The 27410-nt window shown below is 36.2% G+C and overlaps 1 protein-coding gene across 1 annotated transcript in view; it reads left to right on the top strand.

Annotated features, from left to right (window-relative positions):
- The window catches only part of C2CD3 (C2 domain containing 3 centriole elongation regulator), a 175150-nt gene that overhangs the window by 6732 nt on the left and 141008 nt on the right, over nucleotides 1-27410 (top strand). Inside the window, 6 exon segments of the mRNA XM_044668915.1 lie at nucleotides 4742-4899; nucleotides 10483-10700; nucleotides 15540-15781; nucleotides 22415-22585; nucleotides 22691-22781; nucleotides 23796-23943. Coding sequence (XP_044524850.1) covers nucleotides 4742-4899; nucleotides 10483-10700; nucleotides 15540-15781; nucleotides 22415-22585; nucleotides 22691-22781; nucleotides 23796-23943 — 1028 coding nt within the window.

Here is a 27410-nt window from a genome sequence, read left to right as displayed (position 1 = left end):
GTAAGGATTGTGAACTTAGTAAAGAAGTTACATCTTTTCATTAATCTCTAACAGAAACTTGACATTACCTGCAATTCTCTAAAAAAAATTATTCTGAGGTGTCTATTGGCCTCAGCAACCTGCCAAAGCAGTCCATGACAAAAGAAATATCATAACCCCTCATCTAGAGGTTTTAGTAACCTGCAAGCCCAACATGAATCAATAGAGAGATGTGGCAACCAAGAAAGATTATATGATCTTTTTAAGAAACGTTATGTTCAGGGGCAGCTGGATGGCTCAGTGGAAAGAGCTCCAGGCCTGAAGACAGGAAGTTCTTGGTTCAAATATGGCCTCAGACATTTAATAGCTGTGTAACTGTGTGACCCTGAGCAAGTCACTTACCTCCCCTTGCCTAGCCCTAACTGCTCTTCTGCTTTGGTACTGATACTTAGTATCTATTCTAAGTTAGAAGATAATGGGGGTTTAAAAAAATTTTTTTTTTTTAAAGAAACATTATTTCCAGGAAAATGTTGCTGATCGTCTTGTGCTCTTTTGGTAGAAATGAGTAGACTTTGCAGGGTAACACATTCTGCAAACACACTTTAAGCAAAATTTCCTAACAAGAAGAACCGTCCAAAAATTTATAGTCTATGGCAGTGATGGCAACCCTTTTAGAGAGTGAGTGCCCGAACTGCAACTCTCACGCTTCATGTGAGTTCCCCACTTACCCCAGCCAAGGGAGGGAGAAAGCACTCCCATTGAGCTGCTGGGCAAAGTGGTGGATGAAGTGAGGAATGTCCTCAAGTGCATGGAGAAGAGGAGGGGAGCAGTCCCCTCTGGCATGTGTGCCAGGTTCACCAACATGAGTGGGATACTGAAAAGAGCACTGATTCAAGAACCAGAGAACCCAAGCTGAAATTCCTCTTGTCCTATACTATCTATGTCAGCTTGATTCAAGTTGAATAACTTCTCTGGGCCTCAGTTCCTGGTCTATGAAATGAAAGGCTGAACTAGATGACCTCTAAGGGCCCACCTTTAAGTCTCAGTGTAAATGCTGCCTTGCAAATAAGATTAGCATGAGCTTCCCTTGACTCCATGTACCCACAGTTTCATCCGATTCCTTAGAACTGCTTATTCTGTATTTTGATCTTGTGATTTATATTATAGTTATGTGTTTATGTCATATCTTCTATTAGGTAATAAGCTCTTTGAAGCCACTAACTCTATCCAATTTATCTTTCTATTATTTTCCACGATGTCTACTGCATATTATTAAACGGAAGAAGTGCTTAGTAAATGTTTGTTGCATGAATGAAAAGAAAAGAAACTTAAATTTTGGAACAGACTTCAGAGACTATCCAAGGACTAGTAAACACTTGACTATAATAATCTAGTGTTTGATAAACCCAAAGATGTAAGCTTTGGGGACAAAAACTTCTGGGAAAACTGAAAAGCAGTTTGGCAGAAAGTAGGCATAGGTCAATATTTCATACAGTATATCAAGATAAGGTAAAAATGAGTATATGATTTAGACATAAAGCATGGTGTCATTAATAAATAGGGGAAGTATGTCATTAGTAAATTAGGGAAAATTTTACTTGTCCTATCTATGAACAAGAAAATATGATCAAACAAAAGACAGTATTATGGGAAATAAAATGATAATTTTGATTATATGAAATTAAAAAGGTTTTGCACAAGCAAAATCAGTGGAGCCAAAATTAAAAGGAAATCAGGAAACTGGGGCAGGTGGAAGTTGGACTACTGTAAGATTCTCTGTTAAAAGCCTTATTTCTTAACTATATGGGGAGCTGAACCAAATTTAAAAATAAGATCCATTCCCCACTTGATAAATGGTCAAAAGATATGAATAAACAGTTTTCAGAGGAAGAAATCAAAACTATCAATAGTCACAAGGAAAAATAGTCTAACTCAACATTGATTAGAGAAATGCAAATTAAAACAATTCTGAGATACCATCTCACACCTGTCAAATTAGCTAATGTGACAGAAAAAACAAATGACAAGTTTTGGAGGAAGTGTTAGAAAATAGAGACACCAATACACTTTTGGTGGAATTATGAACTTATCAAACCATTTTGGAGAACAATTTTAAATTATACCCAAAGGGTTATAAAACTGCATACTTTTTGACACAGTAGTACCACTACTATATTTAAAAGAGATCAAAGAAAAAAGAAAAGGACATATATGTACAAAAATATTTATTGTTGCTTCTTTTGTCATGACAAAGAATTGAAAATTGGGGGAATTCTCATTAATTAGGGAATGACTGAGAAAATTTGTAGAATATGAATATAATGGAAAACTTGTGCTATAAGAAGTGACAAGCAGGATGATTTAAGAAAAACCTGGGAAAACTTATACGAACTGATGCAAAGTGAAGTGAGCAGAACCAGGTGAATATTGTACATAATAACGGCAGTATTTAAAGATGATCAACTATGAAGGACTTTGTTTCTCTATTCAGTACAACAATCCAAAGTAATTCCAAAGGATTCATGATAAAAAATGCTATCCACCTTTAGAAAAAGAGAAATAATGAATTCTGAGTGCAGATTGAAGTATACTTTTTTTTTTAAACCCTTAACTTCTGTGTATTGGCTCCTTAGTGGAAGAGTGGTAAGGGTGGGCAATGGGGGTCAAGTGACTTGCCCAGGGTCACACAGCTGGGAAGTAGCTGAGGCTGGATTTGAACCTAGGACCTCCCGTCTCTAGGCCTGACTCTCAATCCACTGAGCTACCCAGCTGCCCCCGAAGTATACTTTTTTTTTACTTTATTTTTCTTCCCTTTTTTGTCAGGACTAACAGAAATATGTTTTGTGTGCCTTCACATATATAATTGACATTGTATTACTTATCTTTTCAGTGGGCAGGAGGAAAACTGAAACAAGGGAGAGAATTAGAACTCAAAATGTTAAAAAAAAATTGCATGCTTTTCTTCTTTAATGGAAAGAAAGCAAGATAGGTACCAGAAGATTAGTGTAAGACAGATTTTGTAGTTTTCACAGGAAAGGAGAGAACATTATTGGCCAGTAAGTTTGACTTAAGTTCTTAAATAAATTCCAAGAAAAATCATTAAACAGGTAGTTGGCAAATATTTAGAAAAGGAAGCAGTCTTCATAAAGGACCAACCTGTCTTCATGCAAAACAGAATAGTATCATACAGATCTCTTTGGTGACAGAGATTCTCAAGACACAGCCTCAGAAGAAGAGAATTAATACAAAACATCTACAAACAAAAACTCAGAGAAAAATACTACTTGGGCACAAATTCAACTAGAATTTTTTTTAACCTTACCTTCCATCTTAGAATCAATACTGCGTATTGGTTCCAAGGCAGAAGAGTAGTGAGGGCTAGGTAATGGGGATTAAGTGACTTGCCCAGATACAGCTAGGAAGTACCTGAGGCCAGATTTGAACCCAGGACCTCCCATCTCTGAACCTGGCTCTCAATCCAGTGAGCTACCCAGCTGCCCCCTCAACTAGAATTTCTGGAAGTAATGAAGCAAGAGTTACAAAAATGTTGGGGGCAAGTAGATGGCTCAGTAGATTGAGGACAAGACTTAGAGACGAGGTTTTGGGTTCAGATTTGTCATTATAAGCTCCCTTCCTTCCATCTTTGAACCTATACTTGGAGGAACCTGGGAAAGGACCACTATTTTTGGATATACCACTCTCCTGATATGTGAGTTAGTCACAAACAGAGGCAGCTGATTTGATTTTTTTTTAAACCCTTACCTTCTGTTTTAGAATCAATACTAAGTATCAGTTCCAAGATAGAAGAGCAGTAAGGGGTAAAGTGGCTTTCTGAGGGTCACGCAGCTAGGAAGTGTGTGAGGCCACATTTGAATCCAGGAACCCTTGTCTTGAGGCCTGGTTCCCTAGCCATTGAGTCACCTAGCTGCCCCTTCTTGGTTTGATTTTTTTTTTAAACCCTTAACTTCTGTGTATTGGCTCCTTGATGGAAGAGTGGTATGGGTGGGCAATGGGGGTCAAGCGACTTGCCCAGGGTCACACAGCTGGGAAGTGTCTGAGGCTGGATTTGAACCTAGGACCTCCTGTCTCTAGGCCTGACTCTCAATCCACTGAGCTACCCAGCTGCCCCCTCTTGGTTTGATTTTTAAGAATGATTTGACAAAGGGAAAGTATTATAGCACCGAGGCCCTATGCCCAAGTCCAGGTTTATCACCCTCAGGAGTGGCTTTCATGCTGGCTAGAACATTGTCCTCAACAGGACCAGGAGTTTTCTTGTGTACTCATAAGAGGGCATGTTAAATAAAGTTAAGAACACAACTCTGAGATATAGGTGCTAATATTATCCCCATTTTACAGATGAGGAAACTGAGGCCCAAGCGTCATATAACTATTACTGCCTGAAGCCAAATTTGAACTCAGGTCTTCCTGACTGGCTTAGTGAATAGAAAGCTAGGCCTATAGACAGGAGGTCCTAGGTTCAAATCCAGCCTCAGACACTTCCTAGCTCTGTGACCCGAGTAATTCACCTAACCTCATCTACCTGTATACTCTTCTGTCTTAAAACTAATACTTAGTGTTGATTCCAACATGGAAGGTAAGGTTAAAAAGTATTAATAGTATTTTACTGGATTCTTCCATTATTCTACCTCTAGTCTACTCTTTTTCTCCCCTCCCCTCCAAAAAATCCTGTCTGTAATGATCTTTGGGAAGAAATCTCTGAGTAAAGCTTTTTTTGTGTGTTTTTTTATTTGTTTTCTGTTAGATATGAATGTCCTTGTCTTGGAAGTCATCACCAAACCTGATCACCTTCCTGTGGGGAGAGCCCAGATCAGTGGTCTGTCAAAGTTGTCTCCAACTTATCCAATCAGTGGATTTTTTACAATTGTTTCACCGACATCTAAGAAGCTTGGAGAAATCCAGGTAAAATTATTTCTGTTATTTGCATTTTTAGAGATCCTAAAGCTTAGCACTACCAGATATTTCAAATATAACAGAGTAGTAATTATCAAAACTCTTTAGTTTCAGTTATATCATTGAAATGTTGATGCATTAGGCAAGTAAAACAGCAAGTCCTGGGAGCAGCAAAGTATCATGATGTTTGACAAATCCAAAGACAGTACTAGAATAAGAATTCAAATAAGAATATTTGGCAAAAAAATTTCTGGGAAATGCAGAAAGCAATTTTAGGCAGGACTTAAGTTTAGACCAATGTGGCTTTACCATATACCATATTAAATTTCAAGTAGATATATGATATAGATATAATTAAGATTTTGGGGGTTGAGGAGCAATGGATGAAAGATACAGAGGAGCTTGAAAATTGAGACTTAATGTTATTTCAGTTCTCCTGTAGTAGAACCATCTGCTTTGGATTTTTACTTGTCATGGAAGTTGTAGAGTTTTTGGCGGGGGAGTATAAGTTGAACTATCCAATGCCCCCTTAGATCCTTTCAACTCTTAAATTTTGTGATCCTGTGAAAATCTATATCTCTGTAACTTCTTCTGTTGCCCTTAGTTCTCCCCTCTAAACAAAATAAAGCTAATCTTTATCTTCTACATGCTAGCCCTTTCAGTATTTGAAAATAACAGTCATGTTCTCTTCAGTCAGTCAATATTTATTAAGCACCTACTATGTGCCAGAAACTGTGCTAAGACTAACCCAAAGTCTTCTTGAGGTATCTCCATTTCTTTCAGTTGGTCCTTGAGGAACATGATTTTGAATCACTATCGTGATACTGGTTGTTCTCCTTATATGCTTGAGGATTAGGGTTAGCATTCTCCCCAGAACTTTTTCTCTACCACTAATTCTGAATAGTTTATTCACATGAATGTTTTCCTTTTCTGCATCAATTTTCCTAATTTATTTTTCAAAATCATGTTCTAAGCCCTTTACTACTATTTTATTTAATTTTTCTTTGTTCTCATGAAAAAATTCTTTTCATTCAAGACCTCTGATGCTTTGTCATGGCTTGGAAGTGATTCTGCTTTTGCAAAAGTTATACTTGTGGAATACAAGCACTGGAAGGTCCTAACCAAGCTGAAGAAAGGCTTAGAATGTAGAAATAAGAAAAGCCTGCTTGTCTGTTATCCAAGAACCAAACAAGCAAAGAGCAGAGTGAGAAGCATGTCACATGAGGCTTAGCCAATTCATCCTATGTTTATTAAAGTCTTAGTACATACAAGGCACTGTGCTCAAAGACCATTTTCCTAAGATATGGATCTAAGAGCCACACTAGTATATAAGAAGAGCATATAATGATAAAATCACAGATGTATGATATATTACTTTGTTGGAAAGTCTTTTCATGGGGAGATCCTATACCCCAAGGGCTTTAGAAACTTCCCACCAAATGCAATATGCATCCTTTGCTACAGCACTCAAGACCTTCTGCATTGTTGCTTAAACTTAGCTTTATAGCCTAATTTCATACCAGTTCTCTTTCGCCACTCTTCAGCCAAATTAGCTGAATGTGCCTCAAATTGTCCAGTGGATTAATATATTCTATTTATTGTACCCAGAGAGGTAAACCCCAGTTTCGGCTTAGAAGAGTATTCTAGTAGAGAAGACATCATTCTTATCTAGACTCAGGAGGTAGCTGGATCTGTCTGGCCTACAAGGAATTTTAATGGACAAATCTACTTCAAAGGAGCCTAAAAAGGTCCATGGAATACCTTAGAATGGTTCTTAGTCTAGAAGGTAACTTCTTTTCTTTTGCACATATAATTTTAAAATTGCTTTATCTTTTACTATTTCTTAATATATATTGTTCTCATTTCCCTTGTGAATAAGCCTTGAATTCATTTCAGTTCAATACATATTATGTACCTACAATGTGAAGACTAAAGACCAAGACTAAAAGATTAAAAATATTCATCTGAAAGAGCTTATATTCTACTGGATGGTCTAGCATATTAATAAGTACACACTAAAAGTGATGTGGTACATTATAAAGAATGGTGGATTTGTAGTCAGGTAGTCTAGATGCAAATTCAGGTTCTGCTGCTGTGGCTTTTTCTGCTTGGCCAGGTGCAGGGAAACCACAAGTCACTCAGAGGAAGGAAGGAAGAAGATGTATTACCTGTGGTTCCTCAGGTCTGGGCCCCAAGGCAAGGGACTCTGGCTACTTTATATGCACACATAATCAGGGATTCCTATTGAACATGATACATACACAATCAGGGATTTCTATATGTCTTCATGGATTACAAACAAACATGATGGCTTACATGAATGGTCAGGTATGGGCATCAGAACATACAAGTATAGGCATCAGGGGTTATGGTTCAGGCAGGCAAGAAATTTTACACCTGTAACTGGAATTCAGGGGATCTACAGATTTTTCCATTATACTGCCACTTACTTGTGTGAACATGGGCAAGTCACTTTAACCTCTCTGGACTTCACTTTCTTGTTCTGTCTAATGAAGAAATCATTTTAGTTTACTTCTGAGGGTCCTTCTGGCTCCAGAACTATGATGCTATGTGCCTGGGATCCTTCCTTTAAGTAGAATATAAAATATATTTTAATATGAGGAATAATGTAATGAGGTGCTGAAAGGAGAGCATTTTCAAATGAAGGAATTAAATAAAAGAGATTTTGTGGAATATGATGCATCTGAGCTGGGTCTCAAAATGAGAGATTTAAATAGGAATAAATTAGAAGAATTATTCGGATGGAAAATAGCTTTCTTAAACACTCAAAGGCTGGAAAGGAGTTGTACAAAATTGGGAAATAGTACTATTTTAGTTTGTTTTTATGTGAAGGGGAGTAAGAAGAAATCTAGAGTCATAGATTACTTTTGCTCAGAAAGACTTTAAAGGTCATCCAGTGTAATACCCTCATTTCGCAGATATGGAAACAGGAATAGAGATGGAAGAACTTTGCCCAAGGTTAGAAGATAAATCTGATGATCCCTGGGAGTGCAGAGCTGGTGACCTTAGCCCTTCCTTGATAATGGGTCAAAGAAAAAAATTAATATTGTATTGTGTTTTAGGCATAGACCTACTAGAATCAACTTTATCTAATTAAGATTAGCATCTAAGCATTTCTAGCTTAGAGAGAGGAATGCACAAACTGGCATGCTCTTCCCCCTAATTCCTTCAGACAAGTTTTCAATATCCTAAAATGATTTGAGGTAACATCTATAATAATCTTTTAATGAGGAAAAAATCAATAAATACAGCTTGAGATTAACATTCTAGAATAGTCACTATTCATTTCCTTCTTTGAACACTGTCCTTAAGGATCGAAATTGATTTTCTCCTGCTTTCAGTATCAGTATCATCCTCCTTTATTGGAGAAGACACTCTTGCTTCTGGGGATGGAGGAAAAAAAGATTGTCTTTAGAGGGTCTACAGCCTACGACCCTCACTTCATAGAAGGCAATGTTCTCTACCAAACTGCAATATTCCTCATTCAAGATTTTGGTTGCCACCCTCAGTCCTTTTCCCTGAGAAAGGCCTTTTGTGTTTAGATTGGGACATCTATAAAGGGTTTTGGACCAGAGAAATACTATTTCTAAATATTCCTAGAAAAACCGGAAAAGGAAACATTAAACCACTTTTTCTGAGTTCTCAGCATTCTGTCCTGTCTTAATATCTCTGTACCAAGTGCTGCTCATGCCCAACATGAGCTCCCTCCTCATCTCTGCCTATTACAATCTCCAGTGTCCATAAATCCTTTCTTTGTTCCATGGGCCTCTGGTTCCTTCCCCAAAAAAGAAAATACTTGGTCTTTTTATATATTTGTATATACTTGTATGTATTGTCTCCTTAGAGCTTATCAGATAGTTTCTTAAGGACTCAGATTCTTAAATTTTTGTCTTTGTATCTCCAGTGTCCAGCATCATAAGGGCTTCTATTTCTTCTCTTCTCACACTTTTCTTTCTGGTTTCTAGCTTCATTCACAGAAACTGCTCTCTCCAAAGTTACCAACAATCTCTTAATTTGCTGAATCCAACAGCTTCCTCTCAAACTTCATTCTTCTTGACCTCTCTTCAGCCTTTGACACTATGGATTATCTTCTTCTTGTTACTCTCTCCTCTCTAGATTTTTGTGATACTTGCCTGCCCCAGTTCTCTTCCTACTTTCTTAGTGTTTGCTGGATCTTCATTCACATTATACACTATGACTGTCCCATGGAACTCACTCCTAAGTTCTTTTCTCTTCTCTCTTGATACTCTCCTATTTGGTAATCTTACTAGCTTATGTAGATTCTGCTATATCTGTACATATGATTCTCATATCTTCTTATCCAACCCTAACCTCTTTCCTGACCTCTAGTCTCCCATTTCAGTCAATCAATAAACTTCACAAATCAATCAGTAAACATCCTCACTTACCTATTGGACATTTTCAGCTGGTTGTCCCTCAAACATCTTAAACTCAACATGTCCAAAACTGAAATTATTATCTTTTTCCCCAAACCCTCCCCTCTTCTTAATTTTCTTACTACTGTTGAGGTTGCCATCCTTTCAATCACTCATGTTCATAAGCTAGGTGTCATCCTTGACTTCTCACTCTTGAGTCTCCCAAATTAAATCTGTTTCCATGTTTTGTTGAATCTACCTTAGTAGCATCTCTCATATAAGCCCTTCTCTTCATGGACACTGTCATAACCCTGCTATGGGCCTTTATCACCTCATGCCTGGACTATTGTAATAACCTACCAGTGGCTCTGCCTCCCCTAGGTTTTTTCTCCCCACTCCAGTCTCTCCTCTGCTCATCTGTTAGATTACTCTTCCTATAGTGCATATCTGACTAAGTCAGTGATGGGCAAACTACAACAGGCAGACCAGATGCAGCCCCCTGAAATGTTCTATCCAACCTCAGGACATTATTCCTAATCTAACGAATACAATGAGTAGGGTACAATACAATGAAACTTCGAAAGAGTTGCCTTAGAAGCAGACTGACAGATGAGCATTTCCTTTCCTTTGGCCCCTGCTTTAAAAAGTTTGCCCATCACTGGACTAAGTTCTATTCAATATTCTATTCAATAGACTCTAGTGACTCCTTGTTACCACTAGAGTCAAATATAAAATCCTCTGACTTTAAAAACAAGTCATAAGTTGGCCCCTTCAGGCTTTTGACACCTTACCTCTTTACATGTACCATGCAGTCTAATTGCTGTTTCCCATACTGAAAACTCCAACTTCTTCATTGTCACTCTTGTCACTCATGCCTCCTCATCTTGGTAAACATCTTCTGTCCTCCTTTAATGTTTTGGTTTTTTTCAGATCTCAGCTAAAAAACCTTTTGCAAGAAGTTGCCTTCCTTCAGTTAATTTTCTCCAATTAATCCAACTAGATTATAAATTTCTTGAGAGCAAGGACTACCTTTTGATTTTCTTTATATCCCTAGAACACAGTGCCTGGCACATAATAGATGCTTAATGAATACTTATTGACTCACTGTCTTAGTAAGTAATTAATAAATTATGTTGATTAATTCCCTAGACTGATAAAATCATGGGTCTTTGAAATAAGTTGTGTTCTTTTTCAGATATTGCTTGCATTAGAACCTTTGTCAGCAACTTTTGACAACTGTAGCTCTTTCACCACTGACGTGAGTGGAGATATACCATTATTAGACCGGGGATTCAGAGAAAATACTGAACCCAACAAACCTCAGCTTTCTGGGATGGCACAATCTCACAAACTTCCTGTGACCAATACTGGCGGGAAAGAATCATTAACAAGTAGCAGAGCCACTACTCCCAGGTAATTACCATTTGTGGTATGTCATGTAAACTGCCTTTTCCTCTCTTAATAACTGTAAGGATGGGTTTTGGTTCAAAGGAGAGAGAAACAAAAGGAGCCAGAGAAGGCAGTTGCTGACAGTTGAGACCAGAGAGAATTCTGAGAATCTCTGAGGAAGAAGGAGAGGAGAGGGCTTCGGGTAGAGGCCTGGGTAAAGGGAGGAGGTGGTTATGCCAGCTCGGATCCAGTCCTGAGGGCTTCCTGAAGATCTTTCTTCAGAAATCAAAACCCTGATTCCCTGATCAAAGCCATTCCATTGTATCTCACCCATCAAGACTTCAGCCATAGTTAGCTAAGTTTTTGGACTCCATTTTGGGAGCGATCTCTTAGACTCCTTCTCCCATTACCCAACCTTGCTGAGAGACCCCCCCTTTCAGTCAAAACTTACAATTATAGAAAAGGATAGAAAGAGAAAATTAGAAATAGAAACAGAAGGAGAATGGGTGGAGGAAGAAGCTTAGGAGTGGAAACCCCAAAGGTTTCCTCCTAAGTGACAGACCCCATAGAAATAGAAAAGAGAGTACCCCAAAATCCCTATGCCCTTCACCCTTTTCCCCAATCCCTGAATTGTGAATAATAAAAGCCATTCATCAGTCAGATAGTGTTCCAGAGTGCCTGAGAGACAACAAGGGAAAGGGGAAACCACAGTTTAGTCTGGCTGCCTCCATCTTGAAGCCAGACCACCCACTGTGAAATTAACTGATCAGGGGGAGGTTTGTGTGAACCCCATCCCTATTCAGAATCGGATTGGGGTACCACATATCTCCTCTTATAGGGAAGCCTTGCACCCGACTTCTGTGAGGCAGCACAACCATCCAGGTCACCCAGTTTTGGGGTGACACTCCCTTAAAGTCTCCCAGTGTATATTTGGCCCCAGGGGAGATCTGGAAGAGAGACTCACCATACAGACTTTCTCTGTCTCCCTTCTGACAAACATTGGTTACTGGTCCTTTCAATTGTTACATAACCTCATACTTTGTTTTTCATTTATAATTTGGTGGACAACAAGAAAAGAAGAGAAACAGTAATAGTTTAGCTATTGATAGGAAAAAAGAAAGGAAGTTTTTATATTGTTTTTAATGAAACCCAATATCTCTATTTCTATTAATGATAAAGTACCACTATTCTAGTCACCCAGGTTCCTGTGCTTAGAGTCATCTTTGACTCTTCTCTCTTTCCCACTCCTTTTCTAGTGAGTCATCAGCATATGTTGATTCTGCCTCCATAACTTGCATTTTTCCTCCTACTTTCACTTCATTCCCATAGCTACCAACCTAGTCTGTGGACTTGGACTATTATGGGAACATCCTAATTTGTCTCTAGTGTTCTTTCTTCCATTCCATCTGGCACATGATCCTTTCACTTAATTTAATTTGTTTCAGTTAACAAAATTTTATTTTCTTTCCCCCTAACCCCATTGGAAAAAAGCAAAAACAAAAAGTAAACTTTCATAGTTAAGCAAAACAAACAATAATTTTTCATCATGTTTGTACACCATAATTTGTTCAGTCATTCCCTAATAGATAGATGTCTTCTTATTTTCCAGATCTTTGCCATCACAAAAAGAGCTGCTATAAATATTTTTGTACCTTTGAATCCTCCTTTCGTTATTCTTTTTGGAGTATAGAGCTAGTAGTAATATCGCTTTGTCAAAGTGTATGCATAGTTTAGTAACTTTAGGAGCAAAGTTCTAAATTGCTTTCCAGAATGTCTAGACCGAGTAATAGCTCCATCAGCATTTCACTAGTGTTCCTGTTTTCCTTTAATTTTTCTGACAATGTATCATTTTCCATTTTTGTCAACTATATACCAATCTGATGGGAGTAAGGCAAAACCTCAAAATAGCTTTATTTTGCATTTCTTTAATATCAGTCATCTTAAAGGACAACTTTGATCATTTTCCTTCTCTCCACAAGATTCAAGTAGGACTGCATTGCCTATCAAATCAATTCTAAACTCTTTAGACTGAGCATTCAGATCCTTCCACAGTCTTGTTTGTGCTCACCAAAATTTCCAAACTGAATTTCTGTTATCCCTAGTAATGTATTCTACATTCCAGGCAAACTGAGCTCCTTACCTTTCCCTGAACTTAGGTCTCTCTTAAGCCTTAAATATTTTCTCCTTTATCCTTCTCCCCTGTATTCTTTCTTATTCCTCAAGGCCCAGCTCCAGTACTACTTTGTCTATAATCCTAACAGCTAATCATTATTTCCAAGTGGAATTAAACTCCTTTCTTGGAACTCTCTCAGAAATTCCACAGAGTTCCCTACCTTCCTTCCCCAGCATCCCTCCCCTATTTCCAGTCATCTTGTGGCACCATTCAGCCACATCTCAGTTCTCTGGGGCACAGGCCAATGAATAAGCCATACTTTTCCCCAACATTTTTCCTCTGCCTTGAACCCAAACATTCTACTTCTGGACATCCTCATTTCTGTCAAGGACACCATTATCCTTCTAGTCACACACTTACAGCCTTGATGCTATTCTTGATCCCTCATTCCACATATCAAACCATTTGCCAAATATTGGTATTTCTGCCTACATAGACATCCCTTCTTTACCTCCATGGCCCCTTGTCTCCACTTACACAACCACTGCCTTATCTCAGATCCTCATCATCTCCTACATGAACTGTTGGAGTGATCTCCCAAATGGCTTCCCTGCCTCAAGCTCTCTACTCCAGTTCTCTACAGACACCAACATGGTTTTCTTAAAAAAACAAATCTAATCCTATCACTCTCCTATTCAATAAACTCTAATGCTTCCTGTTACCTCTAGGATCAAATATTATTTCATATTTATCTCATCTTTTAATTTCTATTTTTATATGTTTTATTATTAGTATGGTAGTACATTATAGACCTTATAAATAAGTAAATATGCACTTATTGTGGGTACATACTAAAAAAAATTGTTTGTGGAATGTGACATTTTTAAAAATTGGGGGACCACTAGGCTTTTTAATGTATGGATTGAGAACCGTTTGCATAAGTAGACCCAAAAAGTAGACTTTAACAGTTCCAATATTAACTTAAAATGAATTATTTGTGTGGCATGGCAACCAAAAAAGCCAATGCATTCTTGGGCTATCCTAATAAAGACATAACTTTCAGCAATGAGGAAGTGATAGTCTTGCTGAACTAAGATATTGTGTCTAGGCAGCATTATGGCACAATGGACAGAGCCCTGGGCCTAGATTTGGGAAAAACTAAACTGAAATCCAGCCTCAGACACTTTCTAGCTGAATAGTTCCAAGTAAGTCACTTCAACTGGCTGTCTTAATTTTCTCCACTGTAAAATGGGAATAATAATAATAGTTCCTACCTTGTTGGGTCATTGTGAGGCTCAAATAAGATAGTACCTATAATGTGCTTAGCACAATATTTGGCCCATAGTAGGTGCTATATAAAAGCTTATTCCTTTTCTCCTTTTCCTTCTCCTTTTCCCCTTCCCTAGAACTAAAAATAATATTTCATATGTGGTTTGACAAAGACAGAGTATAGATTCTTATAATCAGCAATGGCCTAAGGAGAATAATTATGATGGTAAAGTGCCTTAAGTTTGTGCAGTCCAAAAATAAGTTGAAGGAAATGGGGATTTTTATTTAACCTAAAGCAGCAGTTGTCAAAGTGTGATCCTTAGATACACCTGGGAGTCCCCAAGACCCTTTCAGGAGTTCTTCATGGTCAAAACTATTTTCCTAATAATACTAAGATGTTATTTGCATATTAAAATACTTCTATTTTTTATATTTACAGTCTATGTAAGACTGGATTTTTTTCATGTACTTCAAAGCATCATAATAGATTAAATGCAAAAGCAGAATTGAGACTTCAGCTGTCTTCTATTAAACCAGATATTAAAGAGATTTGGAAAAAATATGTAAAATAATGGCACTCTTCTCACTAATTTTTTATTGGTTTTATCTACCACATAATATGTGGCTTAATAAATACTATTCAACTTAGCTAACTATATACACATGTAATGAGTATATTATTATTTTTTAGTGAATATTTTAAATTTTTTCACTTTTAGCTTCTAATACAGCAAAAACAGTAGATTAATAACTACACAAGCAAAAGCCCTTTAGGACCCTTACTAAATATTTATGAGTTTAAAGGGGTCCTGAGTCCAAAGTGTTTGAAAACTACTAGCTTAAAGAATATTCAAGGAGAATATGATAGCTGTCTTTATATATTTGAAAAGCTGTCATATGGAAGTGGTTAGATATACTCTGTTTGGTCTAAGAGCATTAGTAGCAATAGGTAAGCATTACCAGGAGACAAATTTAGGATTGATGGGACAATTCAGCCTATCCAAAAGTAAAATGGGCTGCTTGAAGAGGTTGTCAGTTTTTCCTCATTGATGATCTTTATAAGATCTTTGAATAAATACTTATCTCAGATATGTTAGAAAGAAAAGTTTTTTTAGATATGAATTTAACCCACCAGGATCCTTTCCAGACCTATACTTCTCTCCTCTCACTACATCCTCGTAAGTTGTAAGGAAAATACTTTGTAAATCTTAAGATTCCTTTGAAATATTAGTGACTTACTTTATGGGCTTTTATAAGGAACCTTAAAGCATTTAGTGAACTACTGTCAGATACATACACCTCTTAAATTTATGACTAGTAAACTGAGCTCCATGTGAGCGAGTGAGACTTTCTACCTGTTCCTATGCATTTGAATGGACAGCGGATGTATTTACATGACATACTCAGGCATTGTTTGTGATTCAATTAGATTTTGCATTGTCCACTCATGACATTCTTTTTCTTTTCTTAATTTAAAACAGGGGAAAGGACCACTTGTACTTTCCAGACAACTCAATAGTAGATTCTTTCCTGGAACCACAACCTCATTTTAATTCCAAGCAGCTTTTAGAAGATGAAACAGTAGAACAAGAACCTGTAAAAAAGCAGGTATCTTGTCCCACCATTTCAGTGCGTGATCCTCATATTAAGAGAGTTGCAGAGAGTCAAAGTGACTTTCAAATTCATTCCTTGAGCAACCCCCCCACAAAAGACCTTCTCTCAGGTAGGTATAATTCCCTGATTCTTCCTCTTCCACTACTTATTACTATCTGTGTGGTCCTGGGAAAATTTGGACCTCTGGACCTCAATTTCTTCATTTATAAAATTGAAATAATAATCATAGTAGCTACCTCCTAGGACTTTTGTTATTCAAGTGAAACAACATATATAAGGTGCTTTGTAAACTGTAAAACTCCATATCAGTGTTTCTCTAAATGTATGTATAATATAATTCTGAAAAAACCCCTTCTGTTTTTCAAATAAACCTTATTTTTTAATAGACATTAAAAATAACTTTAGAGGAGTTTACTAAAAAAGAATTTTTTATGTAAATTGAAAAATTCTACAATTTTGGAAAAGTTTAAAAGAACTACTACTTTATGTGAATGGCAGATACAAATATAAAAGCCTTGCTGCTTCCCATTTTACTTAATACTAGTACTGGAAATAGAGGGACAGAGCCAGAAGGGAGGAAATATCATATTCATAGAATGTGGTATGGCAAAAGGGACCTTAGAACACAGAATTTAAGAATGTGAACTATAGAATGTTGAACAAAGAGGCAACATTAAGCAAATGTGGAAGAGAGAATGATGAAAGGAAGTGAGTTTGAGTTTTTCTTATAGGACTTTCCAAATTTATTTACAGATTGGAAAGTAACACTAGATCTAATAAGAAAGAATATTCAATTTGGATTCAGAAAACCAAGATTTTAATTTGGGTACTATTAGTCTCTAAGAATTGAAAAAGCCACTTCATTTCAGATTCCTGATTATAAATACAAATCATAATGGTTGCAGTATAAACCAGCCTGGGTTATTAAGATGTGGTGAAATGAGATAGTTTTGTAAGCCTTTGTATACTAATATAAGATACTGGTCAAATTGAGGGAATTAAGGTGTTAATCATCATCTCTTAATTACTGATTTTTACTGGAAAACTAGGAAAATGAGCAGAGTACTAGAGAAAAGAACTTTTTAGACCCCTACAATGGGTGAATGGAGAACTGGTAGAGGTAGAAGAAAGAAGCAATTGATAGAGAACATTAGTAGCAGAGACACTAAAGTGAGTATCATATCACAGAATCTCATTTTTAACTGACATAGAAGGGGTGTTGCCTGTATTTTGACTACAAGAAAATAACAATTAGTTATGCACCAAGTGGCAAATAGGTCTTTCTGTTAAAGAGGATAATAAAAGGACTTTACATCCTTTTCTTAATTAGGCAGCCTAGAAGAAATATCTAAACAGAAGACAAAAAAATAAGGTAACTGAGAATCCAAAATAGGACCCTAGGGGTCAGCAGGTTGAAAGGCAACACAAAAGCAGGAAAGGCCTCCACTACTAAGAACAAGGTCCTCAATTATTGACTCCAAAAAGAAAAAGTATAGTCATCATGGTACTAGGCAATCATGTTCTAGAGCCATATAGCAATAGGATTGGCTGTCTTTACAAGTAGTGATTTCCTGTTTCTAGAAGTCTAGAAGCTCAATACCTACTTTTTGGAGGCCTTATAGAACAGTGATGGCAAACCTTTTAGAGATGGTGTCCTGGGCCCTGCCTCTACCCCACTCCAGAGACAGAGTGGCGTGCCCCTTCCCCCCACTGAGTGCTGGGTGTCCCCTACCCCTGTCCCATTGGGCTGCTGAGCAGAGGAGCAGGGATTTGGAAAAAATATCGTCAGGCATGGTGGTATGTATGATATGGCAGAGGGGGAAGGGAGCTGCTCTGCCCCAGTCCCTCTGCCTTTCTAGAAATGAACTGGGGGGAAGGGGAACAGCCACATTCCCAGAGTGCGCTTTGGCACCCATTCCATAGGTTCACCATCACTGGTACAGAGGGATTAGCTAGTTGTTGGAATAAGTGACTTCTGAAATCCTATCTAGTTCTAATCATTAAGTTAAACAAGTATTTAATAAGCTAAAGATTTAAGGACTAAATACAAGTAGTCCATACCTCAAGTTGGGTAGCAACATGTACACTGATAAGTAAATATGAAATATTTACTATGTGAATGCAAAGTAATTTGGTGATGGATACTATACTCTTAATTATGTGGAAATCAAAAAACAACTCTTCTGTAGGTAGCATTTGAGCAGAGAATTTTGAAGAGAGCTCATAATTCCAAGAGACAGAGTAGAGAAGGAAGAACACTCCAGACATATGGGGGGTGGGGGGAGATAGAACTTTCATGTGTGGAATATGTAGTATCCTATGTGGGATACAGCATGGGGTACAGCAGGTAGGCTACTTTCATTGCATTGTAGAGCATATAAGATTGAATTATGCAGAATTCGTTCAAGAAGGTCAAATGAAGACAGACTTGTCGATGGCTTCAAATGCCAGACAAAGGACCTTGTAATTTGAACAGAATGACATGCTTATAGCTGTGATTTGAGAAAATCAATTTGGCAGTTATGTGGAAAGATATGAGTAGGGAGAAACTTAAAGCAGGAAGGTCAAATTAGGAGACTTTTGCAACAATTGAGCTGAGAGATAAGAAAGCCTAAAACTATGGTGGAAATAAGTCAGTAGAGAAAAGAGGGCAAATGAGAGAGATGTTATGGAGGGTAGTCTAAACGACTTGGCAGTTGATGGGATACAGAAGTAAGTGAAAGTGAACAATCCAGGACAACTCTGAGGTTGAGAATCTGAGTGAATGGAAAGATGGTGTCTCATTTAACAGAAATAGGAAAGTTGAGAAAGAGTGTTCTGTTTTGTATATGTTGCATTCGAGATACCTGTGTGATATACTCATAGAGATGTCCACCAGACATTTTCAGAAATGGAGACCTGAAGCTCAGGAGAGAGAAAAGTGCTAGATATGTAGGTTTGGGAGTCAACTGCATAGAGATGACCATTGAACACAGCTGGTGTTATGACCAAAAGAAAGAGAGAAAAGATGGCCCAGAGACCTGAGGTATACTCTCATAATACACAAAGGATGGATGCACATGATTATTTAGTATTGGATTAGACTGGTAGAGAACCAGACGAGAGAATAATGCCACAAAAACCCAGGAAGGAAAATTTATCTAAGGTAAAGAAGATGGCCTACAGTGTCTGATTTTAGAGAGAGTTGATTGAATTCAGAAATTGAGGTGGTATTGGTAACCTTTGATAGCAATTTCTGTTAAATCATAAAACCATATTTCAAAGAAGTGGCCCTTTCTCTTACCAATGCCAAGCCCTTCAGTGTACGTGATCCCCAACTTCTCTCATTTTCTTCAGTATCATCCTCAATCATCTCCTCTCTTCTTTTTAAACTTTTACCTCTCCCTCTCTACTGGTTTCTGCCTTCCTGTTTTCAAACATGCCCGTTTCCCTCATTCTTTAAAAAAAAAAAAAAAAATCTTCATTAGGCCCTATCATTCTATATCTCATCTTCTTTTCTCAGTCAAACTCTTTGAAAAAAGTTTTTTACATTTACTGCAGCCACTTTCTTTCCACTTGTTCTTCAACCTTTTGTGATCTGGCCTCTGACCTCATCACTTAATTGAAACTGCACTCTTGAAAGTTGCCAGTGAATTCTTGATTGCCAAGTCTGATAGCTTTGCAGGACAACTTTGAATGCTTTGATTCTGCTGCACCTAATAGAGATCTATCTTTTTATGTACAGTCCTCTTTTTCTGTTATATATGTGGAAATTTCATTCTATATGATAAAAAGTTTAGAATGAATTTTTTTTAAGTGGGTCAGACCAAGTGACAGTGAAAAATTAGCAGCAGAACTATCATAGTTGGGAACATCAACATACTCCTTTCTGGAATAAACAAATCCAACAACAACAAAAAAAAGAAGTTAAAGATCTGAATAGAATTTTGGAAAAAGCAGACACAAAGCTCTCTGGTAATTCAAGAATAGTTAATAGAGAGAAATATACAAATTTCTTAAATGTGTATGGTACCTCGAGGAAAACCAATCATGTTTTAGAACATAAAAGCTTCATAACTAAATTTAGACAAGCAAAAAATCTTAAACATTTGAACATAATGCAAAAAATTTTGACCACTGAAGTGCATTTGAAGAATTGAAATTTAAATGGAGATTAGAAGAGCCTAAAAAAATTTCAGAAAAGTAAAGGAAAACAGTGATTAAATACCCAAACACTTTTGAGATGCAGCCTAATCCTTAGAGGATAACTTTATGTCTCCAAACACTTTTAATCAGCAAAAGAGATAGATTGAAGAATTGGTCATATAGCTAAAAACAAAACAAAACAAAAAAAGCAACAAATCATAAAATACCTATTATAAACACAGAATCAAATTTCTGAAAATCAAAGAAAAAATAAAATTGAAAACAAAGTAATAAAAGTAGGAACATTTTTTAAAAAATAATAATATATAACTGATGTATTATGTATACTTGTTATATAACATAACTAATCCGATTATAAAAAGAAGAAAATCAAATTGTCATAAAACTGAAAAAGAACTCAAATATGAAAGGAAAATGAAGATTATAAAAAACTTTTACTTAAGTATTTGCCCCAAATACTGATCATTCAAATGAAATGCAGGCATATTTTCAACAACAGCAACAAATTTCCCAGTTACTGGGAACAAGAAATGGACAATTTAAATAACCTAATCCTGGGGTGAGGAGAAAGAGAATAACAAAGGAAGTCCAAAAGAAAAAAGGCCCAAACCCAGTTGGTATTCCAAGTGAACTCTTTCTAACACTGAATCAATCAATAAAGATTTACTTGTGCATTTACAATAAGCATGTATAATCAGTTGGTCAGTAAGTACCTGTTAGGTATCAGAAACACCCCTAAAGTCTTGTTTTAATATTATACAAATCGTTTGCCAAGATAGAGAAAGGCAACCTACCATATGCCTTCTATGAGATAATTATGGTCCTGACATATCACTCAGCCAAATAAGATAGAATAGAGAAAGAAAACTGTGAATGCCTATCTTGCATGAATATTGCTATAAAATACTGAATAAATTTTTAACAAAGAGGCTAAAACTATATTCTTTTGAAAAGATTAGATGCTTGGATTTATGCCAATAATTCATAGTTGATCCAGTATTTGGAAAATTAAACATAATAGTACATAATAATAAGATTAAGTAATAAAAACCACATAATCATAACAATTGATACAAACAAAACTTTTGTCAAAATACAGTGTACTTTTGTTTAAAATATTAAAAATAGGAATAAATTATTTAGTCCTTAATAAGTTACATAGTATCTACCCAAAACTAAGAGCTAGCATTATCTATAATAATTAAATCATAGAGGACTTTGCAGATAGGATAAGGGTAGGACCACAATGTCCATTGTTAGCACAAAATACTCCCTATAGTAATAAGGCAAGAAAAATAAATTTATGAAATAAGCAAAGAAGAAATATGATTGCTTTTTACAGATAACATAATAATTTACTTAGAAAACCTTAGAGATTCAAGTAAGTGATCAACTGAAACAATAATTTCAGCAAAATAGCTAGATATAAATTAAACCCACTTAAATTTCTATATTATTAGCCACCAAATCCACCAAGAATAGACAGGAATTCCATTCAAGATAATTAAATAATGCATGAGATTCTTTGGAATCTATCTATCATAACATATAAAAATTATGTGAATATAACCAAAACACACCAAATTCAGATTAATTACAGTTATTAATTGCTTATTATTGGACTATGCCATTAAAATGACCATCCTGCTTAAAGCAGCAGATTCAGTGCCATATCAAACTATCAAAAGGTTAATTTATAGAACTTGAAAAAAAATAAGTAAATTCCTCTAGAGGAGCAAAGTTTAAGACTCTCAAAGGAAATGATATAACATATGAAAGAAGAAGACCTAGCAATACCAGATTTTGGACTATAATACAAAGAAGAGGTCATATGCATACTGACACATTAACAAAATGTTTGATAAACCCAAGGACCCTAACTACTGAGATAAGCAAACATTATTCAACCAAAACAACTTGGAAAACTGGTATGCAGTCTGACAGAGAAGTTTATATCAACATCTCTAGTCATATACCCCAAAAGGCTCCAAATGGATACAGGACCCAAATATAAAACATCATATCACAAACAAATTAGAGGGAGCAAGCTAGCTGACCTAACACATAGATAAGGAAAACATTCTTGACCAAACAAGGGATAGAGATAATTATAGAACATAAAATGGGAAGTTTTGATTACATTAAAATGAAATGTATTTGAACAGACAAAATCAGTACAGTTAAAATGAGAAGGGAATCAGTTAACTAGGAGACAAATCTTTACTGCAAAATTCCCTGACAAAGGTTTATATCATTTAAATCATATGATTTCCTATATACCTTGGGTATATACATCCTTTGTTATCTGTATTAGATTATGGTATAAAGAATTGCTTGAACTATATGACAGTAACCACCATTGTCCAATATAGATAAATGGTCAAAAATATAAATAGGCAATTTTAAAAAATGGAATACAAGTTACTGTATGAAAAAATGGACCATATGACTATAACTATACAACTAATAAGTGTTTTGAGGTATGATTTGAACCTATTTCCTATGTACATTGTCCACATTAACTATGATGTCTTTATCATATGTTGCTATTATTTGGTTTCTGGATTTTGAGTCTTTTATATTTCTCTCCCTTTAGCCCTTTTGGAACAAGGCAATAAACTCCGCAATGCCATGGTGGTATCAACAATGCAGTCCTGTCCAGATACTAATATATTGACACAAGTTCCTCCTTCTCCAAGGAAACCGGCTCTCAAGTCATCAGCTCAGTAAGTTTCAAGTGGAAGTGTTGTGTCAACTCTCAATAATTGTCATCATATTAATGTATGAAAAAAATTTTTTTCCTATCTTAGCATCAAACTGTCATCTGGGATTTGCCCTAAAAACCCAGTGATTGCCGAGACCATGCACACAGTTAAAGGTTCCCTTCTCCCTCCAACTCAAAGTATCATTCATGAGCATGACCCTGAAGTTGATGCCAGGGCAATACAGCTACTTCTGGGCAGGTAAAAAAGACAGTTTTGCAGCATAAAGCATTTTCATTTCAGTAAACTTGTATTATGTGCTACATGACAAGTCCTGAGCATAAAGAGATTTTAGAAAGAGTCTTTACCCTCTAGGAGCCAGTAGTCTATCAAGGAGTTTATTAGGATTACAGAAATAAAAAGGTTACAAGGTAGCGTCCACTTTTTGAAGAATGTTAAGAACAATCTTCTACTTGGGACCTTTCTGTATCTCTACAGCTACTATTACTTCCTTTTGTAAACCTACATTTTAATCACAATGATCAAGGGCAAGGATGGTTATTTTCTTCTTGAGTAACTGTAACTCAGTACAGTACCTGGAACAAATTAAGCACTTAATAAATATTTCTTGATTGAACAACTACTAGAATTAATTGTAATGTTTGATAGAATTTTCTGGTCAGTCTATTTGTTCCTGGAGTTATTTTCTTTGGGAGGTTATTTATAACATTTTAAATTTATTTTTCTACAATTGGGCTAAGGTCATTGTGAGGATTTAATGATTTAATTGTAAAGCTTTGAGCACAATGCCTAGCACATAGTGTTTCTTGCCTCCTGTCTTCCTTCCTTCCCTCTCTCCTTCCTTCCACTGTATTTGATACAAAGATGTTTTCCCAGTGGTCTACTACTTTTCTAACTCTAGTCAAGACCTAACAATTCTTACAGGCAGAGTAGTGTTACTGACAAGAGGATAAAACATAGAGTCTGAAGACTTAGGTTCAAGTCCATAGTTTCCAGATTTCTTGCTATGTGACCTTGATCAAATTACCTCTCATTTGTAATCATTATCCCTATCATGCTGATTTAACTGAGTTGTGGAGATTATATTCAGTAACACATTTTATAGTTCCTAGTAAACAGAAAATACTGTGGTTGTTGAGAGTATTTATTAATTATTACTGGTAGAAAAAAAAGCCATTACTTGACTACTAAAAACAGACCTCAAGTAAATCTTTTTTTAAGATATTTCTCTTTTCCTTATTTTTCTCTCCACAGTGCTAATATGGCACCTGGGCATTCCTGGGATGGTTTAGGCTCCCCTCCTGCATCCCTCTCACCTGTCAGTGATGCATACTGTAGCAGTGAACTGAATGATCCTCAATATGATCTAAGTTTGCTAGAGAGCTTGTTTTACATGACAGTGGTAAGTCAATTGCCCTGGGGAAAGTGTTTCCAGGTGTTTCTGAGATCACTTTCAATCTTGGATAAAACACTAATAATCTCTGAGAGAGAAGACCCAAGTTCAAATTCTAACTCTGACAGTCTGACTGATAATATTTTAGCCATACTGTCCATCTGTACAATATGGGTAATGTTGTGGAGACCATACTATAGGAATGTGAATCATTATTACTATTATGCCAATAAATTCTTACTGTAATACTTGCATACAATACTTGCCATATGTTTTGTGGGTAAAAACTCAGATACTTAAGGATATAAAGCCATGGAATCACTTAGTATTAGATTTGGAAGGTGCATTATTGATTATTGCCCTCATTTTATAAATAAGGAAACAGAACTAGAAAGAGGAAGTGATTATCTCAAGATCAGGTGTTTGGTGGCAGAGTTAGGCTGCTCTTCTGCCTTCTGGTTCAGTTCTTAGAATCACTTTTGCTGAAGATATTTAAGAATAGCTTAAATAAGTGAAGCAACTTAAGTGAAAGTCAGGCAAATAACCTTTAGAAATTATTTTTCACCACCATTTCTATAGTTTTCTTGTGTTTTCTTGTTCATAACTAGGATATTTATTCAGCTCCCTGGTGTAGACATTAGTTATGTATGCTTTCTTAAAAAGCAGTTCTACTAAGCTCTGGGATAAATGAAATATTGGAAAATTTGTATTTGAAGAGATCTTTCTGCTATAATTAAGGGAAAGACATTGGAACTACTCTAATCTAGTCTGTATCTGAGCAGAATCCACTTTCTGCCATCTCCAACAGTTGATCATCCCCTCAGTCAAGCATCTCTATAATAAAGAATAAAGTCTGTGACTGCTTATTCTACCGTTGGACAGCTAGCCCTTTTAGGGTTTCTTAAGGTGATTGACATCTTATTCCTTGTAATTTCCAGTGATCATATTTCTGCCACTTGAGTCTAAGTATAATAAATGTAATCCTTCCCATGTGGCAGCCCTTTAGATACTAGGAAACAGGCTTCATGATCTCAAGGCTGAATATCTAAAGTTTTGTCAACTGTCCATCATATGACATAGTTTCAAGACTTCTACATATTCTGAGTACCTAACTCTGGATATGTTCTAGCTTATCAAAGACCCTCTTAAAGCTTCCTAGAATTCATTGTTTATCATCATTTCTTGTCTTATAACTTCCTTGCCGCTGACTATAGAGACCATAAGTTGACTATTCTCTTAAGCTAGAAAATAAATAAGGGTTTAAATGAGGTAATGGTAGTGAGAATGAAAGAAAAGGGTTATTACTGCATGATACAATGCTTTGTGCATGACAACACTGGTCAGACTCTTTGCTACCTTGGGGAGGAGAAAAAGAAGGGAAGGAGAGAATCCGAACCATAAAATGTCAAACAACAATTGTTAAAAATTGTGTCTAAGTGTATTTGAAAACAATGAAAACATTATGAAAAAAGGTACAATGCTTTGAACATTGGTAAAGGGGAAAAGACTATTTGGAAATTGGACAGATGGAAGGTAAGTATTAATATCATTTTTTGAATAGACTTTTTTTAAATACCTATTGTGTGCAGAGTTCATTGCTGGGCACTAGGAGAGATAAAAGGCTTATATAAGACAAAATCTCTCCCTTTATGGAATTTACACTTTAGTATAGTTTTCTTAACTTTGAGTCCACTGGTTCTTGGGTAGGTTTCAGAGAGTACATGAATTTGGATAGGAAAAACATAAATCTTTATTTCAATATAATTGGTTACTTTTGTAATCCTACATATTTCATTTGTTTCATGCAATTTAAAATGTTACTCTAAGAAAGTTGTTGTGCATAGACTTCGCCAAACTGTCAAAGGGGTCCATGACACAAAAGAGTTTTAAGAACCCCTGTTTTAGTAGGAAAATAAGACTTGTGGATTTTAAAATTAATATCCAATAACTATTATATTTAATAAAGTTTTATTAATAATAACTAAAGTAAGAGACCTAGCTATTCAGCCCACTCACCAGAGCAAAAGACGAACAAGAAGGCAGAGCCTTAGAACTTATGCAAAACGTGACCATGCAAACGTAGACAAAAGGAAAAGCATTCTAGGTAATACAGAAAGGAAGTTTGGGTAATGTAGTTTTTAGGGGTTCAAGATTTTCCAACCTTACAGACTATACATATATACATTATATAAGTGTATTAGAGAAATACAAAACAATTCCCTGTGAGGTCCATGGAAGAAGGTCCGAAATGATTAAGGAGATAAAGAAATGCCTTCTGTAGGATGTAGCTTTTCTTTTGGATTTTAGAGGACAAGGAGAAAGACTTCCAGAAAGAGGGAACAGTATGACCAAGGTAAGGAATTTATAAGGTGTGTCAAGAAGCAAGTGGCAGTAGCCTGAGAAGTAAAGCAACTTGCTGACATCCACAGAGCTAATCAGTGTTGGAGCAGACATTTGTACCCAGATCTTTGTACTGTACCGTTCTTACTCTGATACTGGATAGAGAATAGTGTTAAATAGAATTTAGCAAAGGTAAACTAAGGCACAGGTCAAGCATGTATCAGTGTATTAGTAGGTGTGAACCTGTTAATAAAGTGGGTTAAATGGCTCCCTCAATTAGGCCAGTGACATGATAGAGGAAGTGCAACTCCATTTTACAAGCGTAGAACAAAAAACAACTGAATAAGTAAAAAAAATAATATACTTAGTTATAGAATTAGCAACATCATAGGAGTGAGGATAACATAACTGGTTACATTAAGAAGATAAAGCTAGTCTCAGTATCCACATCCAGAGAAAGAACTGTAGGAGTAGAAATGCAGAAGAAAAACATGATTTATCACATAGTTCTATGGATATGTGATTGAAGGGCTGGGTTTTAAAAGATCAATTTATTTCAAATATGAACAATATGGAAATAGGTTTTGAGCAATAATATGTAACCAGTGGAATTGCTTGTCAGCTCCGGGAGTGGGGAAAGAAGAGGGGAGGGAGAAAACATGAATCATGTAACTGGAAAAATATTCTAAATAAATAAAAAAATTGAAATTAAAAAAAAAAATTAATATAGTATACCTTTCTACAAAAAAGAAGAGCAAGCTAGCACTTATGTGGAACTAGCAACTACCTTCTCTTTCTTAAAGGAATGCTTGATTGATTAATGGGACCCATCTTCATCCTGTAGCCCTGGGATAGCCAACTTCTTGGTCCCTAGGAGAGAGATAAGACCTTCATTCAAGGAGCAGCGAGAATGGACAGTTATTTTGTGGAAATGTATGAGGTTAGGCCTTCAAAGATAGCAAAAAGATATCATTGAATTTTCCACAAGCTAAAAGTATGAGGGATAGCAAGTTTTCTCTTAACTCAAAAGGGTAACTGAAGTCCTATACCAAAGAAATGTTCATTGTTTGAGACCACCTGCAAGATTAGTGGTAGTGGACCAGACTCCCTGATGTCCACCTGCATCCTTCAAAGAT

This window comes from Gracilinanus agilis, chromosome 3 (genome assembly GCF_016433145.1).
Source record: "Gracilinanus agilis isolate LMUSP501 chromosome 3, AgileGrace, whole genome shotgun sequence".
Lineage (NCBI taxonomy): Eukaryota > Metazoa > Chordata > Mammalia > Didelphimorphia > Didelphidae > Gracilinanus > Gracilinanus agilis.
The sequence above is the reverse complement of the archived record's forward strand: the minus strand, read 5'-3'. Positions and strand labels throughout refer to the sequence as shown.